This window comes from Natrix helvetica (genome assembly GCF_964273705.1).
Source record: "Natrix helvetica genome assembly, chromosome: Z".
Taxonomy (NCBI): domain Eukaryota; kingdom Metazoa; phylum Chordata; class Lepidosauria; order Squamata; family Natricidae; genus Natrix; species Natrix helvetica.
Genome location: NC_138554.1, coordinates 30390723 through 30409215, shown reverse-complemented (window position 1 = coordinate 30409215; position 18493 = coordinate 30390723). Strand labels below are relative to the sequence as shown.

The 18493-nt window shown below is 41.4% G+C and overlaps 1 protein-coding gene across 2 annotated transcripts in view; it reads left to right on the top strand.

Annotated features, from left to right (window-relative positions):
* The window catches only part of LIG1 (DNA ligase 1), a 39693-nt gene that overhangs the window by 19881 nt on the left and 1319 nt on the right, over positions 1–18493 (top strand). For both annotated transcript variants that reach the window (XM_081932463.1, XM_081932462.1), the window contains exons 9-25: positions 3380–3478; positions 4136–4192; positions 4285–4457; positions 4665–4831; positions 5302–5378; positions 5965–6056; positions 6901–7000; positions 7842–7927; positions 8325–8440; positions 8527–8622; positions 8787–8897; positions 14238–14309; positions 14485–14629; positions 14965–15047; positions 15373–15525; positions 16239–16292; positions 16665–16808. In XM_081932463.1, the coding sequence (XP_081788589.1) occupies positions 3380–3478; positions 4136–4192; positions 4285–4457; positions 4665–4831; positions 5302–5378; positions 5965–6056; positions 6901–7000; positions 7842–7927; positions 8325–8440; positions 8527–8622; positions 8787–8897; positions 14238–14309; positions 14485–14629; positions 14965–15047; positions 15373–15525; positions 16239–16292; positions 16665–16808 (1825 nt within the window). The remainder of the gene's footprint in view (positions 1–3379; positions 3479–4135; positions 4193–4284; positions 4458–4664; positions 4832–5301; positions 5379–5964; positions 6057–6900; positions 7001–7841; positions 7928–8324; positions 8441–8526; positions 8623–8786; positions 8898–14237; positions 14310–14484; positions 14630–14964; positions 15048–15372; positions 15526–16238; positions 16293–16664; positions 16809–18493) is intronic.

The window sequence follows — 18493 nt, the reverse complement described above, 5'->3', positions numbered from 1 at the left end:
GCAGTGCTGTTAGAGGAGGAGGAGGTGGCAGCAGTTATTCCGGTGGTGGCAGTTATTCCGGTGACAGCTTCACAACTGTCCGGGTTGGTCCTTTGTGGGCGGCCAGTTCTAGCCACCTGCAAAGGATCTCCCCAGCTTCCAGAGCCTGTGGCAGTAGAAATCACTGCACGGCAGTTGAAAACTGTGCGGTGTTTTCTTGCCACGTGCGCAGCTGCGCACCTTAGAGGGAACATTGGCACTCACTCCAAGTCACTAATGCTGGAAGCAGAGAGACTCCCATCGCTGGGCAGAGTTTCACATATTGTCGATTCAGGCGGAACATATTTCGGGATCCAGGAACGTGCAGGCGGACTGGCTGAGCACAGTAGATCATGTAGAGTGGCGCCTGCATCTGGCCCTGTTTCATGAACTATCCCACAGTGGACCTGTTTGCTCAGCCTCATAACACTCAGCTTCAGAGGTTCTTTGCCAGGTGCCAGGGGCGAAAGGCATCAATGTGCTACGCAGTCCATGGCCACCGGGTCTCTATGCCTTTCCGCCTCTCCCAATCATTCCACACGTCATTCAGAAACTACTGGCAGAGAAGGCAGAGGTCCTGCTGGTCGCACCAATGTGGCCAAGATGACCCTGGTACACCGACCTCGCTAATCTCTCTATCTCCCAACCGTGACAACAAGATATCCCCTTTCCCAGGGGGTCCTCATTCATCCGAACCCCCAATGGATGCAACTTGCCGTGTGGCACTTGAAAGGGATATCTTAGTTCAGCAACAATTTTCAGACAGGGTCATAAAAACTATTCAAGCGGCAAAGCGCCTATCCACCACACGCATCTATAATGCTACCTGGCTTGCCTTCTGCAGGTGGTGCCGCAGTACCCACATAGAACCCATCTCGGCTTCCATCCTCAGGTACTTGAATTTCTACAGATGGGTATGGACAAAGGGCTAACACCCAGCACTCTTGGTCACCAGCTTGCAGCGCTGCCGATGGTACTCGAGGGCGGGCACGGCCACACCCTAGCTCCTCACCCGAGGTTGAGAACTTTCCTCAAGCGGGCTTCAAATCTCAAACCACCTGTGGTTCATCATTACTCCATATGGGATTTAGCTGTAGTGCTCCAAGCTCTCACTAAAACGTCGTTTGAGCCCATCTGCACGATCAGCCTTAGATTGTTGACCCTTAAAACAGTTTTTCTTGTAGCCATTACATCGGCTAGGAGGGTGTCGGAGCTGGCCGCTCTGTCAGTACGCAACGACCTCTGTATATTCCATCCAGACAGAATTGTCCTCCGGCTGGGTCTGTCATTCCTTCCCAAGATCAACTCATGGTTCCTCCGAGCGCAGGAGCTTATTCTTCCGAACTTCTGTCTGTGACCCATGCACCCGTGAGAGAGACAGTGAAACCATCTGGATATTTGCAGGGCGTTCCGTCGCTATGTGAAACAAACAGCTTCCTTCAGGAAATCAGAAGCATTATTTGTGTCCTTTTAGCCAGCGTCTATGGGCCAGAAGGTGTCCTCCAACACCATCAGACACTGGCTGAAAGCATGTATTGCCCATGCTTACGAAAGCCAGTCCAGACTGGTTCCTAGGTGTATCACTCCCAATTCCACCCGGAGTGCAGCCACATGGTGGCTTGGGCTACACAAGCCTCAGTTGAGGACATATGCAGGGCGGCAACCTGGTCATCACTGTCGCCCTTCGTCAAACATTATAAACTGGACGTGTTTGCCTCTGCGGAGGTATCATTTGGGTGGCGGGTATTGCAAAGGGTTCTTTCAAATTCTAGGATCCTGAACCAGCCTAGCTCCCGCCCTTTAGATTCATTGCTTCGGCATGTCGCATGCTTGGATTCTCCAAGCAGCACACAGGAGAAAGACCATTGGCTTACCTAAATGTTCCTTCTATGTGCGCTGCAGGAGAATCCAACCCCACCTTTGGCACTGTCCAGTCCAGGGGCTATCGGGACTTACCTTTGAATGTTATTCCACACCATCATTTGACTTCCTAGTCCTGTTTCATATTTGCATCTCTTGGATCAGCTGAGCCTTCGTACAAAACTGAACTCTACCAGTCGGAGGAGGCGCGATCAACAATTTCATAACTCAATCTCTAGGCTAATGGACAAAGTTAACCCATGCTTGAATTCTCCTGTAGCGCACATAGAAGGACCGTTCAGGTAAGCCAACAGTCGTTCTCATATAACCTGATTATTTGTGCATTGTTTAGATTCCCAGTAATGCTCTAACCTCACTGGATTCTGTATTCCAGCTAAAGATAGAGCACTGGGTCATTATAATTACATTTACCTGAAATTGTGACAATATTTATTGTCCAGATAACTGAATAGGGTATATGGGAATTATATTATTTTACATTTTCTAAGAATACAGTAATATATGCAAATGCTTTTGAATATTGAATGGTGCAAAATGACAGAAACACACTAGCCTTGCCTTCAGTTGTCATCCTCCATGTGTAGAAGGGAGTATCTATAGTAGAGAAGCATCTGTATGTAAATAGTCAAATAAAGACTATTTATACTTTATACTGTAGACATTCAATTTCTAGTATAGAAAATGATAAAATGAAAATAAGACTAGAACTGCATTGAGTGTATCTTTCTGCAAAATAAGAATGCATAGATTTTCTTCTGCTTGAGGCCCACCATCACGCCTTTATAGATTATTTTATATTATGCAAAGAAAAAAAAATTAAAAACGCAGCTCAGTTCTCCGAAGTTTCCTTTCTAAATTTTCCAATGTTATTTTTACTGTATTGTCTACAGTTCTTGATGACAAGTAGAGAAAAGGCGGTATACATGATTTTTATGCATAGTTAAAACATTTTTTTCTGCCTGATTTTACTGATGTGAGGATATCTTATTACAATCATCTTATTTTCATATCAGTGGTAAGGTTAGCAGTTTTATTGATCTGATTTTCTAAAATGCATTGAATTTGAAAACTACTTGGATTAGCTTTAATACCAATTTGTAAAAAGTTGCAATGATTCTCCAGGCCTCAAAAAAGTATGAAAAATTATGCAGAAGTTATTTCTTTCGCATGACACTTTTTCCCAGTGTCTGATTTGTTACAAAAAGGCTTGGATACTTTTGCATAATCTGATGATAAATTTAGAAATACCAGTAGTAATCTGGGACCTAATTTTACCGACCTCAGGAGGATGGAAGACTGAGTCAACCTTCAGCTAATCAGGATCAAACTTCTGGCTATAGGCAGAGGTAGCCTGCAATATTGCATTCTAACCACTTTGCTACCGTGGCGCCCAAATCTTAAGAAATTTGAGTTAGTCATTTTGTGTAGGATAACTACATACTATGTATTCCCACCCACCCCCATCCCGTTGCTTTTACAGTTTTCTCAAGCCATTTCTTACACTTGAGCCTGCAGAGTACAACCCTACAAAGAGCAGTTATCATCCTGTTCTTGATGCTTGCTGGGGCTCTGGCCAAAAGTAAGTGCCACTGATATTACATTTTATGCTACAAAACATTGCTTCTTTTAAAAATGTTATCTTATTATTCAAGCACCAGTGGACATTTCCTTTTCTATTTTCATGTCAGTCAGTCTCATAATAAGCTTCATTATAGAATCATGTTAAATTACTGTATTATCTCATGTCCTAAACCAAGAATTGGTATTTAAGGCCTGTGAAGTGTGTGTCTCATCTTCCAATCATAGTTACCATCTAACACTTCTTTAATATAAACTGTTTTTTGTTTAGAGTCAAGCTATTATAATCAAGCTACTATTTTTTCTAAAACACTAGTTTGTTATTTTGATCTGCATTATTAATTGTTATGGCTTAGCATGATATGTGTGAGCCTACCCAGTGGTACCTTATTTAACTGTTAAAATATTTTTAAAAATCATAGCTTATCACAATATGCAAGTCCAATTGAACAAAATAGATGAAATTTAGTATTGATTTTTGAGAGAGAGGAATTATTTTTTAAGATTTTAGCATTCTTTTTCACTGATTGCTGTTTTTTTAGCAAATTCAGGGGATATAAGTATATGCAAAGAGAAGAAAGTTCACTTTGTTCTATTACTTTCTGGATGATGCACTTTCGTTCCATTGATATTGCTGTTATACTAATTCTTTCGACAGGATACCATACATGGCTGTGGCTCGTACTTTTGAATATATTGAGGAAGAATCTGCCCGGTAAGATGACTTGCTACAAATTACAGAATAAGTAAGGATATTTGTAGCATTTAGTCTTGTCCTCAAAAATCATACATCATCTCTCTTTCTAGGTTGAAAATTATAGAGACCCTAAGCAACCTCTTTCGTTCCGCAATTGTCCTATCTCCACAAGACTTGCTCCCCTGTGTCTACCTCTGTCTCAATCAGTTAGGCCCAGCATATGAGGGCCTAGAATTAGGCATTGGCAAAACCATCCTCATGAAAGCTCTGGCCCAGGCCACAGGTGAGTCTGTCTAATTATAATCATCCTAGGAGAAGTAAAATTAGGCAATAGTTGCCAATAAAACAAACATTAGTATGCTCTTCTTATAAAGTAGAACATTTTGGTTCTTACCGGAAAAGATGAAGGATTATAGAATTAATAAGTTAGTGACTCAGTATTTTTTTTTCAAAAAAAAATCATGACTATACGGTCTTGTCTTCTCTCTAGGTCGGCAACTGGACCAAATCAAGGCAGAGGCAGCAGAGAAGGGAGATCTAGGTGTAGTTGCTGAAAACAGTCGCACAACACAAGGAACTGTGTTTGCTCCACCCAAACTTGGTGCTGCTGCTGTCTTTGGCAAACTGCAAGCAATTGGTCACATGGTGGGAAGCTCTGTAAGTAATGAGTGAGAAGATATTAACAATTTTGTTAACAACACAGACTGCTGAGTTTATTTAGCGATATGGCAAGGGTTCAGTTGGTTAAATGTAATATAACCAACCAATAATAAAATTGATATTAACATAAACATTAATGTTCATGTGGCACAAATATTTGATGTTATCACTTCTGAAAGAACAGTCTAATAGAACACTGGCATGGAAGAAGATAGAGTTTCTGAAAGCATCATCCAGAGAAATTTATTTTTAACTCTTATGCCTATTTGTCAATAAAGTTGGATGGTGGTAAAACAATTTTCTGAAGTGTCCTGTCTCATCATGTATGTATAGTAAGAGCCTTTTTTGTGAGATTGCTATTATTATATAGAATGAAATTTTTTAAAATTACTATGCCTAGCTATCCTTCCTCCTTTTCTTCCACCCCTATGCATCTCAAAACCTATTTCCATTTCTTTTTTCCTCAGTCTATGAACAAGAAAATTGACATTATCAAATCTTTGTTTGTTGCCTGTCGCCATTCAGAGGCTCGTTATGTGGCTCGGTAAGTGCAATTAGACTTGTAGCACAATTACAATACAATACAATACAATACAATAGTAGAGTTGGAAGGGACCTTGGAGGTCTTCTAGTCCAACCCCCTGCCTAGGCAGGAAACCCTATACCGTTTCAGGCAAATGGCTATCCAACATCTTCTTAAAGACTTCCAGTGTTGGGGCATTCACAACTTCTGGAGGCCAGCTGTTCCACTGATTAATTGTTCTAACTGTCAGGAAATTTCTCCTCAGTTCTAAGTTGCTTCTCTCCTTGATTAGTTTCCACCCATTGCTTCTTGTTCTACCCTTAGGTGCCTTGGAAAATAGTTCTCCTTGTGTCACTTCAATATATCCACATTATATTGCTAAAATGATGTGCTTGATATTTAGTTTGCATTATCTCCAGTGATTTCCTAAACACTATTACAATAGTTATTTCTTCTACTTTACTTACTGGTTTGTGGCAAACTCTTAGCATTCTATTTCTCAGTGTCCTTAATTCCAATAAACACAAAGCTGTGCAGATACAAAATTCTCCTTCAGCCATCAACATAACCTCTTCAGTATTGTAATAAAGTTCTTTATGCATTGCAGGTCACTAGAAGGAAAGTTACGGATTGGATTAGCAGAGCAGTCTGTCCTCTCAGCTCTTGCCCAGGCAGCATCACTCACTCCCCCAGGACAAAGTGAGTTTGGTTTGCAAACATGAAATAGCACTGATGCTGGCTGAAGGGAAATGTATGGAGTTCTGCCCAATACATGGGAATACCTGATTAGCATTCTAGTGCAAAAGAATTGAATATATATAGAACCATCTAGGAAGTTGGGATCATTCATAGGACAGGAAGTTTGTATTCTGTATGAAGTCAGAATTAATTAGAAGACATCAGCTATTTTTATTATTGCTAAATAATTCAGAATTTAAAGATTTGAGTCAGAGAACAAAAATACAATTAATCATTAACAAATAAATTTAGCCATATTTGCAACATGATTTTAGGGTGATGGAGTGCATATTCAGACTTTTTAAAAAATTTCAAATAGTACTTTTATTTCTAAAAGTACACGGCATTTAGTATATAGGTAGTCCTCACTTACCAGCCACTCATTCACTGACCATTTGAATTTATGACAGTGCTATAAAGAAAGATTCATGATCGATCATCAAAGTTACAGCTGTTGCAGCATCCTTCAGTCATGTAATTGCTGTTTGTAACTTTCACAGCTAGCTTCTGACAAGCAGTCAGGAAATAGGCATCAAGTCATAATCACGTGACATGCTTAATGACCTGCGGTGATTCATTTAAAGACTTCAAATGGAACTGACATCATAACTCAGCACAGTTGTGTGACCTTGTGTGTAATAACCACTCCACTTAGCAACAGTTCCCAGTCCTTTTTGCATTACTTTGAAGTAATGGTCAGTCCGAATGAGATATTCTGTATTTTTACTCAAAATGTGCACATCCTAGCTAAAGGAATCCAATCATTAATATGTAAGTTAATGTGCATATATTCTTCCCCTTCTAGAATTTCCCCCAGATGTTTTGGATGCTGCAAAGGGCAAATCTGCAGATGCACGCAAAGCCTGGCTAGACGAAAGGGTCTTGATTGTTAAGCAGGCCTTCTGGTGAATATTATTTGTATTAATAATAAATTATTCATAATGCCTTTCTATTGCCTCTAGTTCTCTGTTTTCATAAATTGCAACAGGTAAAGTCCTAGACAGCAATAAATTCTACCAAGTGTATCTGGCTTCAATCATGTCATTCTTTGTTTTTTCACTTGTAAATGAAACTTTTTTTGAATGGATAAGAAAGGAAACCTGTGCAATTATGCTTTCACTTTCTCTCCTATTTGCCCTCCTAAGTAGTTTTCAGTCTAATTCAGTCCATATGTACTTACACATACATTTTCCTTTTTTTTTTTTTTTGCATTGATTGCATATTTGCTAGGAAATACTCTGCCAGGCAAGAGCGGAGATCAAAAGTAGAACTAGCCTTGTATCTTTATGCAGCGACAAAAGACTTAAACATAACCCCTCCTGAATTCCATGATGCCTTAGCTGTTTGTTCCTAAGGGAAGGCAAACACTCTGGGAGATTCTTTTACTGATATAAGTAGAACATAATAAAGTAGTCAACACAAACTTTTCATGTGTGGATCCAGTTGTTTAAGCCTGACATAGCTGGAATGCTGTCAGATTCCTCCCCCCCTACCCCCTCTGTAATAGCTTATGTTCTCTCACTGAGCTTTCTAGAACTTTTGGAAAAGGCAGGAAAGTGCCAGGGAAAAAAAAGTGATGGAGCCTTACAAAATATTAAATAAATATTAGCTTGAATCACTTCTGATTTAACAATCTAAAACTGAACAATCAAAAATCACTACAGACTTTGGATTACGGAATTTATATATTTTAGCTAGCCAAGATCTAGTCACAGATCTCTGTCATTTTAATTTCTTTGTTTTCAGCGAACTACCAAATTATGACATAATAGTACCTGTCCTTTTGGAACATGGTGTGGAGAGCTTGCCTCAGTACTGCAAGATCACGCCAGGTATTTTTAAACTATCTTAGTGGGAGTAGGGCACTTGATATACTGAGAATCTATCCCTGAAACAGAACTAGCGCTTTCTCTCCAAAATTTTATACGCTTTGGAATGTATATATATAGTGCTGGGTGTTTGCTTTAGGTTTTCAAAAACCATGCATTTTCATCTTAAAAAGAAACCAAGTTCTATTCCTTATGATTGTGTTTGCCTTTTAAAGTACAGATTGTCAATAAAAGGATGTAATAAAAATAAATATTCTACATTGTACTGTAATCAATTTCTTCTCTATAATCCTTGTATGTTTGCTCATTTGCTCTCACCTGTCCCCTTGGATTTTACTATGCATTGAGTCAGATGTTAACATTTACTGCAAATCCCAGCTATGTGTATTTTCTCCAACAGGTATTCCCCTGAAGCCCATGCTGGCTCATCCAACCAAAGGAATTGGGGAGGTATTAAAACGCTTTGAAGAAGCAGCCTTCACTTGTGAATATAAATATGATGGGGAGCGGGCACAGGTAACAATGTTTGGTGTGAACGAAGAAGAGAATTCCTATTCTCCTCCTTTCCATTTGTAGTTCATTAACTCTTACTTTCCATGCAGATCCACATTCTAGAGAATGGAGAAGTACATATTTATAGCCGAAACCAAGAGAACAACACAACAAAGTACCCTGATATTGTCAGCCGTGTTCCCAAGGTACGATTGTTAGAAATATCACAGAAGGGAGCACCATGGAGATGATTTTGCTGGCACAAGAGCAATTTCAGTAGTCAGTGGGAGGAATGCTTTAAAAAATGGTACTGGATTGAGAACTTGCAGCATGCAGAAATTCAGTTGAGGTAAATTATATTCTTGTGCAGGTGAAAAACAGCACTGTGAAATCATGCATTTTGGATGCAGAGGCAGTGGCCTGGGACCCTGTTTCAACACAGATTCTTCCATTCCAAGTATTGACCACCCGCAAACGCAAGGTAAAACATGCTGGATGATTCTAGAATGTGTTAATCACTGTCCCTGCTACAGTCCTTTCTTTAGGGCAGGGGTGCCAAACTCAAAGGCAGCAGGCCGTATCCAGCCCACGATGAGGCCAAATCGGGCCAACATGACCATCCTGGAAACTGTTAAGGGTCTTGCCCATGTCACTTCGGCCCGGCCAACGCCATCCCGGTGGGTGTGCACGCACACAGGCCCAATTCTCTGACGCCATGTGCACAGCAACTAAAGTAGTCTGGGACTACAATAAAAAAAAAATAGTTCAGACCTTCCAACCTCGTGAGATTTTTTTTTTCCGTGATAAGTTGGAAGGTCTGAACTATTATTTTTACTGTAGTCCCACAGACTACTTTAGTTGCTCTGCATACGGCAGCAGTGAAAGGAGCTGGAAAGGTTAGTGAAGGGATGTGGCTGCCCTGGGTGGAGGGAGGGTTTTGCCTGGCTGAAGAGCCCTCAGGTAAGGCAGGACAGGGTAGATGGGGCAGCTCTGAACCCCCTGCTTCTTCCTCCAACCCCTACCTCACTTCGTTTTTCACCATTTCACCATAAGCGAGCAAGAGACTGAGCAACATACTGGTGTGACAGCCACAAAGCAAGGCCAGGGGTGGAGGGTGGGAGCACGAAGCAACTCCCTGCACCGGCTTACCTGAGCCCCATCAGCAAGGCACTGAAGTGCACCCACCCACTTGCCTTGCTTCATACTCCACCAACATCTCGCTTCACTGCTCAGGTGGCACCTGTCACCCATGCCGTTGCCAGCAGCTTGGGTGCCCTGTATTGATCGCTCTCTCTCCTATACACACACACAAAATTGGATTTCTCCATCTCTCTCTCTCTCCTCCCTCCCCCCCTTCCCCCCCTCTCTTTCTTCCCATTTGCATGCAGGCGTGCTCTCTGGGGTCTCATTAAGTAGTTAAGTGTAAAGTAGTTGTGGGGGAAGGGAGGAACAAGAGACCAGCAAACACTTTTCACACCGAGAATGAAAGTTTCTGGGTCCCTGACCCTGCAAGAGGATGGGTGCCTGAATCTGTGCGATATTATAGCACCCAGGAGCATCCATTCTCAGCACAAAAAGCATTTCCCAGCCAACTCTCCTCTCTCCTTTCTCAAAGCAAAGACAAACAAACAGAAGCAAAGGGGGGAGACAGATGTTTGCAAGGTATGTGAGTCCATGTGGCAAGAAGAGAGGGAGAAGCATGAGGTATCTTAGTGGGTCGGGAGGCCTTGAGGGCCTGTTCTCCTGTACGCTGCTTTGGGAATCCAAGCATGGGTTAACTTTGTCCATTAGCCTAGAGACTGAGTTATGTAATTTTTGACCATGCCTCCTCTGACTGGGATAGTTCAGTTTTTTAACTCAGTCCAGCCTTAAAAAGACGCAAAAAATTTTCCTCTAGGATAATAGACAAAATTAACTCATTGGACTCGGATTCTTCATTGCTACCAATTTTATCTTGGAACAGAGTTTGATTGAGGATTGTCGGAGTTCGTTCGCGCTTGAATTTAAATATTTTGCAGTTCCTTGTGGCTCTAGCAGCCAGACGAACGTTCACCAAGAGGATTGCTTATTGGGTGTTTGAATGGGTTTTAAATCAGAAGAGTCGGTTCTCCACACACATTGTTGATCAGTGGCTATGGTGAGAGTCGGTTCGCCACTCTAGATTCGGCGCGGGGGTGAACAATCCGCTTCCTGGTTGCCGCAGAGAGAGGCAGCACGTTATTGTTTCCAGCAGGCGCGAGCGCGGTCAACCATACATCGTTCCCTATCGTTTCGGAGCTTACCGCTGCTGCATGGTCCTGGGCAAGTTTAGCAACGTTTTTTCAGCATCCCGAGTTTTTCCTTCCAGATAGAGAAGAATGGCGGCTATTTTTGGAACTAATCTGAATTTTGCGCTGAAATAGTTTGCTAGCGCCATACCAAAAAACAACAGGAAGGGGCGGAGTTTTCCTTTCCTTTCGCGCCCAAACTGCGGTGGAATACAGAGAGAGTCATTTGTCCTGCAGAGGTCGGTTCACTACCATTCCTTTAGCACCGTGTTGCAGCATCGCTCTGAGTCAGCTCGCCACTTTGATCAGCGGTTTGCCCTGTTTTCAGACGTGAGCTTGAGCCTTTCAACTCTCTCCCGTTTTCTTTCGTACCTTGCTATGGCCGATCATTCTAGTACCGGAGGCAGCGATGCAACTTCCAACTCTTTCCCGCTCGACTCCTCTCCAATGGTTTCTGCTCCCATTTCAGAGGGCTCACACAAGCCACTCACAAACTAAGGTCCAGTTTCCTCCCAAGGTGTTGTGATCACTCCGCTGGTGGACATCCTCCAGGATTCTCAAAAGGTGCCTCTTCAAGGAGCTGGACCGCATTGTAGTAACAACAGGCGAATGGGGTGCCCATGCCTTGGACCAGATGACGCAGGGTCGCTGGAGCACCCAGGAGTTCCTGAACAGCATCAACTGGTTAGAGCTTCGAGCAATCTGCCTAGCCCTTTGCAACTTTCGAGACCTGGTGACAGCCAACCACGTGTTGGTTCTCACAATGTTGCTTCCAAGGCGAATATCAACCGCCAGGGAGGCACCAGGTCTCAGGCCTTGATGCTGGAAGCGGAATGTCCATTGGGCAGAGACTCACCTGTTATCACTTCGGGCAGAGCACATATCGGGCAGAGCCAATGTACAGGGGGATTGGTTGAGCAGGACCACGGTAGACCAGACGGAGTGGCAACTCCATCCGACTCTATTTCAGGAACTGTCTCACCACTTCGGCCGTCCCCAAGTGGATCTTTTTGCTCAACCACACAATACACACCTGTTGAGATTCTTCACCAGGTTCTACGTACCGCAAGCAGAAGGCACTGATGCCCTTCGCAGCCCCTGGCTGGAGGATCTTCTATATGCCTTCCCGCCTCTCCCACTCGTACTGCTAGTCATCCAGAAGATTTTGTCGGAACAGGCAGAGGTTCTCCTGGTTGCGCCAATGTGGCCCAGACACCCTTGGTATGCCGACCTCGTCCATCTTTCAATATCCTGACCGTGGAGAATTCCAGACGACCGGATAACTCTTTCTCAAGGGGCTCTCATCCATCCGAACCCTCAACTACAATTAGCCGTGAGCAGGCTATCCTGATTCGTCAGCACTTCTCTGACAAGGTCATTGCCACAATCCAAGCAGCTCGGGGTCCGTCCACGACGCAGATTTATGGCAGGCCTTCTGCAGGTGGTGCCGGTCAGTCTCTGTGGACCCAATTACGGCATCCATCCCACAGGTACTAGATTTCTTACAATCGGGCATGGACAAAGGGCTAACGCCCAGCACTCTCCATCGGCAAATTGCAAAATTGTCAACTGTGATTTGAGGCGGCCATGGCCGCTCCCTCGCTCACCATCCAAGGGTCCGGTCCTTCCTGAAGGGCACATCTAACCTCACCCACCAGTGGTCCATCGTTATCCTACATGGGATTTACCCCTAGTGCTCTCACAGCTGAGCCATTCAAACTCATTCGTACCATCAGTCTCAGATTGTTGACCCTCAAAACCGTCTTCTTAGTAGTGATTACATCCGCTAGAAGGGTCTCAGAGCTGGCAGCACTATCAGTCCATGAGGATCTCTGTATATTCCATTCAAACAGAGTCATCCTACGATTGGATCCGGCATTCCTGCCAAAAATTCTTTGTTTCATAGGGCGCAAGAACTTATTCTTCCAGATTTTTGCCTTTAACCGTCACACCCTCAGGAACAAAGGTGGCACCATCTCGACATTCGCAGGACACTCCGTCACTATGTGAAACATACGGCGTCATTCAAGAGATCGGAGGCGCTTTTCGTGTCTTTCCAGTCGGCATCCATGAGACAGAAGGTGTCCTCAAACACCATCGGGCGCTGGTTGAAAGCGTGTATTGCCCTCGCATACGAACGCCAATCCCAGCTTGCACCCAGGCGCATCACTCCCCATTCCACCAGGAGTGCGGCCACCAGGGCAGCCTGGGTAATGCAGGCCTCGGTGGAGGACATATGTAAGGCGACGACCTAGTCATCGCCATCACCCTTCATCCGACATTATAAAGTGGACATATATGCCTCAGTGGAGGCTTCCTTTGGGCGGCGTGTCTTACAGAGGGTTGTATCATCATCCATGGCTCCTGACCAGCCTACGTCCTGCCCTTCAAACTCATTGCTTTGGCATGTCCCATGCTTGGATTCCGGAAGCAGCGCACAGGAGAACGACCGTTGACTTACCTGAACGGTCCTTCTCTGTGCGCTGTGAGAGGGAATCCAAACCTGCCCTCGGCTTTGGCTGGTCTGGGCATTGGCATTGATTTCACACTCACACGCACGCCACGCGTCTACTTACCTTCTTATATGCTGATTCATTTGCTTCTCTTGGATCGGCTGAGCCTTCGTACAAAATTGAACTATCCCAGTCAGAGGAGGCGTGGTCAACAATTACAAAGCTCAGTCTCTAGGCTAATGGACAAAGTTAACCCATGCTTGGATTCCCCTCACAGTGCACATAGAAGGACCGTTCAGGTAAGTCAATGGTCGTTCTATCACTAGGCACCCATGGCCTTCTCCACCCTGAGATACCTTGTGTGCACGTTGGTATTCTTGAATTGTGAGCTCTTAGGAAAGTATCCCCTCCTTGTGTGTAGCAAACAGCTATTTCCAGTGGGGAAAACAGGACAAGGAAAGAGGGGCAGAGAGCAAAGAAAGAAAAAGAAGGAAAGAATGAAGAGGGAAGGAAAAAGGAGGGAAGGAAGTTTATAATGAGAGAGTGAGAGTAAATCCTGCCTTAGCACTTGGCCACCAGCAACCCTGCTGCCTTTTGCCATCCCCTTGTCCCCTCCTGACCTCTCTTGGTGGTCTCCCATCATATCACTGAGGATGCTTTGGTTACAAAGCCAGGTCTCTTCATAAGAGGATGGAGTGGGCCTCCTGCACACACCATCAGCAACCTGGCCAAGGAGAGCGAGCACAGCAGCAGTGGGAACTGGCCATGCCCACTCCAGCCCCCCAAAGTCAACCACAATCCTGATGCGGCCCTCAATGAAATTGAGTTTGACACCCCTGCTTTCGAGCATATCATAACTGCAGTGAAATGGATTACTTATTGAATGATGGGAGGAGAGGGGGGAAATATCATATATTGGAAATTCTAATTTTTGAAAATAGGACACCTCATATAGGGAAAAAAATATTTTTCTTCTGGCACCTATTAGTTGAGGATATGTAAAAGTCATGTAATAAAATTAAACCAGAAATGTTTTAATTAATATTCTGTGGTATAAATATCTAACCGCCCTATCCCTTTTACGGTACGATTGTTCTCTAGGATGTGGATGCTGCAGATATCCGAGTGCAAGTTTGTATATATGCATTTGACATGCTCTACCTTAATGGAATGGTAAGTATAACACAAGCAAATTTCTAAAAATAAATGCTTGGTACTTTATAGTAATCTTGCTTATTATTCTTTCTGTGTCTCTAATTGTTTTTGTAGTTACCTCTTTTATTTCTTTACTCTTTTTTAGTCTCTGCTTTGTGCCTTTTTCTTAAATGTGTAACTATCTGTATTTTAGTCATTAGTCCAGAAGCCCCTGTCTCAGCGTCGGACCTTACTGCATAATTCTTTCACTGAAGTTGAAGGCCAGTTCCTTTTTGCCACCTCCATGGATACTAGTAATGTTGATGAGATAGCAGAATTCCTGGAACGCTCTGTCAAAGGTATTGTGTAGCTCATACACAAGTTTCATTTAGTATCTTTGCTTATAAAACTCAACCTTCCGTTGAGCATCAAATGAAAGTTGATATTGCAGAGTCTTAACATTTAGAAGAATGAAGTTTACCATCTTAATAGTGTACCTCAGTGGATTAATTAATTAATTTTATTTATTTATTACATTTTTGAACCATCCCTCTTCAGAGATGGATAACCTAGGGTCAGTACAACTGTGAGAATAACAAGTGAATCATTTATTTATTTCGCTTTTAAGCTTTTAAATAGCAAAACTGAATAAAAACATGCTGTAGAAGATAATAAAATGGTTTGCCTTCCTCAGACTCATGTGAAGGGTTAATGGTAAAAACATTGGAAGTGGATGCCACATATGAAATTGCAAAGAGGTCACACAATTGGCTGAAGGTAAGAACTAAATGCTTGATCAGCTCTAAATAGTATGTGATACAATTGCTTAGCTGTGTTGACTTGTGGCAGAATTGCCCCATTTCTTCAAATTGCCCATACTATTGTTCAAGGATGGGTGGTATTTTATTTGTTTCTCAGTTTGAATAAAAGAAGCCAGAATGGCCAGGAATAAGGAATGCAAATAATAAAAGTTATATTCCAAATTATTCTTTCCTACTTGATATATCCCTCCAGAACCAGAAAAATCTGTCTAGGTAGATATTGGTCCAGACCCTGAGCAGCAGATGACTTACTCCATTACTAACTATGTTTCCCATACTAGCTTAAAAAAGATTATCTGGAAGGTGTTGGTGACACCCTTGACCTGGTGGTGATTGGTGCCTACTTGGGCAAGGGCAAACGGGCAGGCACATATGGAGGTTTCCTTCTAGCATGTTATGATGAGGAAAGTGAAGAATTCCAGAGCATCTGCAAGGTAAGAATGTTTAGAATACCACTTTTAGGACATTTTGATCATTGATTTACCAGTTATAAATTTTTGGTATTGAATAGCATCAAGTGCCCTGCCTTAATTGTGGTGGAGGGAAGAGGATTGTGTTTGAGTCAGTCTTGATTCCTGGAAACCACATGGACAAGTCTTGGCAGTTTCCTTGGCAACATATAGTGAGCAGTCACTGGAGGTTTTCAGGGAAAAGAATTGAACAGTCATTTGTCCAGAGTAGACTGAAAGTTCCTGCATGGAGGGTGGTCGTGGGAGCTATAATGGAAGACTTCCAAGATCCTTCCAAGTCTACGATTCTATGTTTTCAAAAGTGATTTGCTGTTGCCTTCTTTCCTAGGGCTGAGCAAGAGTGAAAATTACTCAGCTGGCTTTGTGGCTAAGGGGAGATTAGAATGCATGATGTCCTAGTTTCTAGCCTAGTGTTTTTAACCACTAGACCAAAATGACTCCACCTGTTCTAATTAGAATCTATAAAACAAGATTGCCATAATGACAGTTTATCTTACTACTAATTTTACCGGAAAAAACTACCAATATTACAAAATAAATACACAATAAATAATATCTGATCTGTAAAATTGGTAGCTTTTATATTTTCCATTTCATGCTTCCTTGTCCCTTAAAATATTAATGGTAGACATTTAGTTATTTGTATCTAATTGTCAGTATTCTTTATCCCCTCTCAGATTGGCACTGGATTCTCTGATGAGGACTTAGAGAAACTCCATAACTCACTTAAGGTAGGAACTTTTATCTGTTCATTTGAATATGGTTTACTGATATCTTTTATTCCTTCATTTTTTAATGTTTAAGTCCTTAAGAAGAACTAAAGAGGAAAAAGCAGACTCTTTTTATTTGATGGAGCAATTACTGTTGATTTCTTCTCTGATTCACATGCCTAAGGTGACCAACCTATCCATTGAACTCAGAATAGTATTATACAATATTGCTAGTGCACTAATTGCTCTGAATGTTTCTACAATTTGGGCTATATTTCAAGTTCTGAATGCTATCAAAAGTGCCAAAAAGTACATTTTATATGTGAAGTAGAATATTTCAATTTTTAAAAAAATCACAGATTCTTAGTACTCACTCTAGTCTCTGCATTACAGGATTGTGTGATTCCACAGCCACGACGATACTATCGTTGGGGTGGAACAGCTGAACCTGATCACTGGTTGGAGTCCCAGCATGTTTGGGAAGTGAAGTGTGCTGATTTATCCATTTCTCCCATTCACAGAGCAGCATCAGGTTTGGTGAGTGATGGGTGAGACCTTGGAAGGGATTCATATGTGTATAGCAAGGACTACATGTAATTTGTACTTACCACAAATAGTGAATAAACTGTTGATTGGCTGTCACTGCTTAGGAAATATTGAGATCACAGTTCTGGCAGTATTACTTTAGCATTCTGTAGCAATTTCAACGCATTTTCTTAGGCAAATCTGTAAAGCTACATCTTCAGCTGTTAAAATGACATTTTAAGATTAGAAATGTTACTGTTTAATAGGTATAAGGATTTTAATTTTATGCCATGCATGTATTATTGTAGTTATTGTAGTTTTTTTAATTAGGCCCTTGCATAGGCCCTAGTCACTGAAACAGTTTATTTTAGTTTTGTATAGAAGCATATAAGGTACAAACATTTAACTTATAATACACACACACACATGTGTGTGTGTATGTGTGTGTGTGTGTGTATGTATGTATATATATATATATATATATATATATATATATATATATATATATATATATATATATATATATATATATATATATATATATATATATATATATATATATATATATATATATATATATATATATATATATATATATATATATATATATATATATATATATATATATATATATATATATATATATATATATATATATATATATATATATATATATATATATATATATATATATATATATATATATAATGTATTAAGTAACAACTGTTCAGTAATCTATACTGGAAGGAAATGCAGAACTATACTGTGAGTGACCTGGCTGTAATCTCAACAGTTTAAATTTTATTTGATCATTTGAATGTTTAAAATTACCATAATTATGTTGGTTTTTGATGTTCAGCTTGAAATACTACATTTTCAAATGCTGTGTCAGCAACAGTATGACTAGATAGAAAAAATAAAATAAAACAATACTACTAAATAACGTTTAACAATGGGGACTGGGCATTAAGTGGAGCAGTCATAAAACGTGACATCATGTGACTATGTCACTTAGCAATGGCCATTTCAGCACTTTCTGATTGATATCACTAAGCAAATCCCACACCCTCATTAAGCGAAGTTATGTATTTGCGATTTGCAACCTCCTGCCAGTCTATTGACTTTCCTTGTAGGTCACAAATGGTGACCGTGTAGCACACTGCCAGCATCATAATCGCACGTTGGTACCAAGCATGCAGATTGGGATCATGATTGGAGATACTGCAATAGCCAGAACATCCGTGACAAATCATAAATGCCACTTGTTCAGTTCTATCACAACTTTGGTCACTGAATGAATGGTCATTAATCAAGGACCACCTGTAATGGGGAAATAAATTTAGAATATGCTCTTAACCTAATGTAACTTTATTAATGCTAGAGGCATGTACAAGGATTTGATAAGATCTGGTGGATTCTAAGCCCTTCACACAACTCATAACCCCAGAGCCTTTCTAAGAAACTTCAGATCTCATTGTTTCAGAAACCAGTGAAGAGTCATTCTGGTAATGCTGGTTTTACTCCTAACAAATCATATAGTAGGACCATGCAAGTCTTAAAAATGATCTATGAGTATATTTTTGAACTCATGTAATCATCTCACTTCTCTGCTATTACACGTGAATTTAATATTATATTATAACATCATCATCATAGTCTGTGCCTCAGATAAGCAAGCAAAGTTGAAACAATAAATA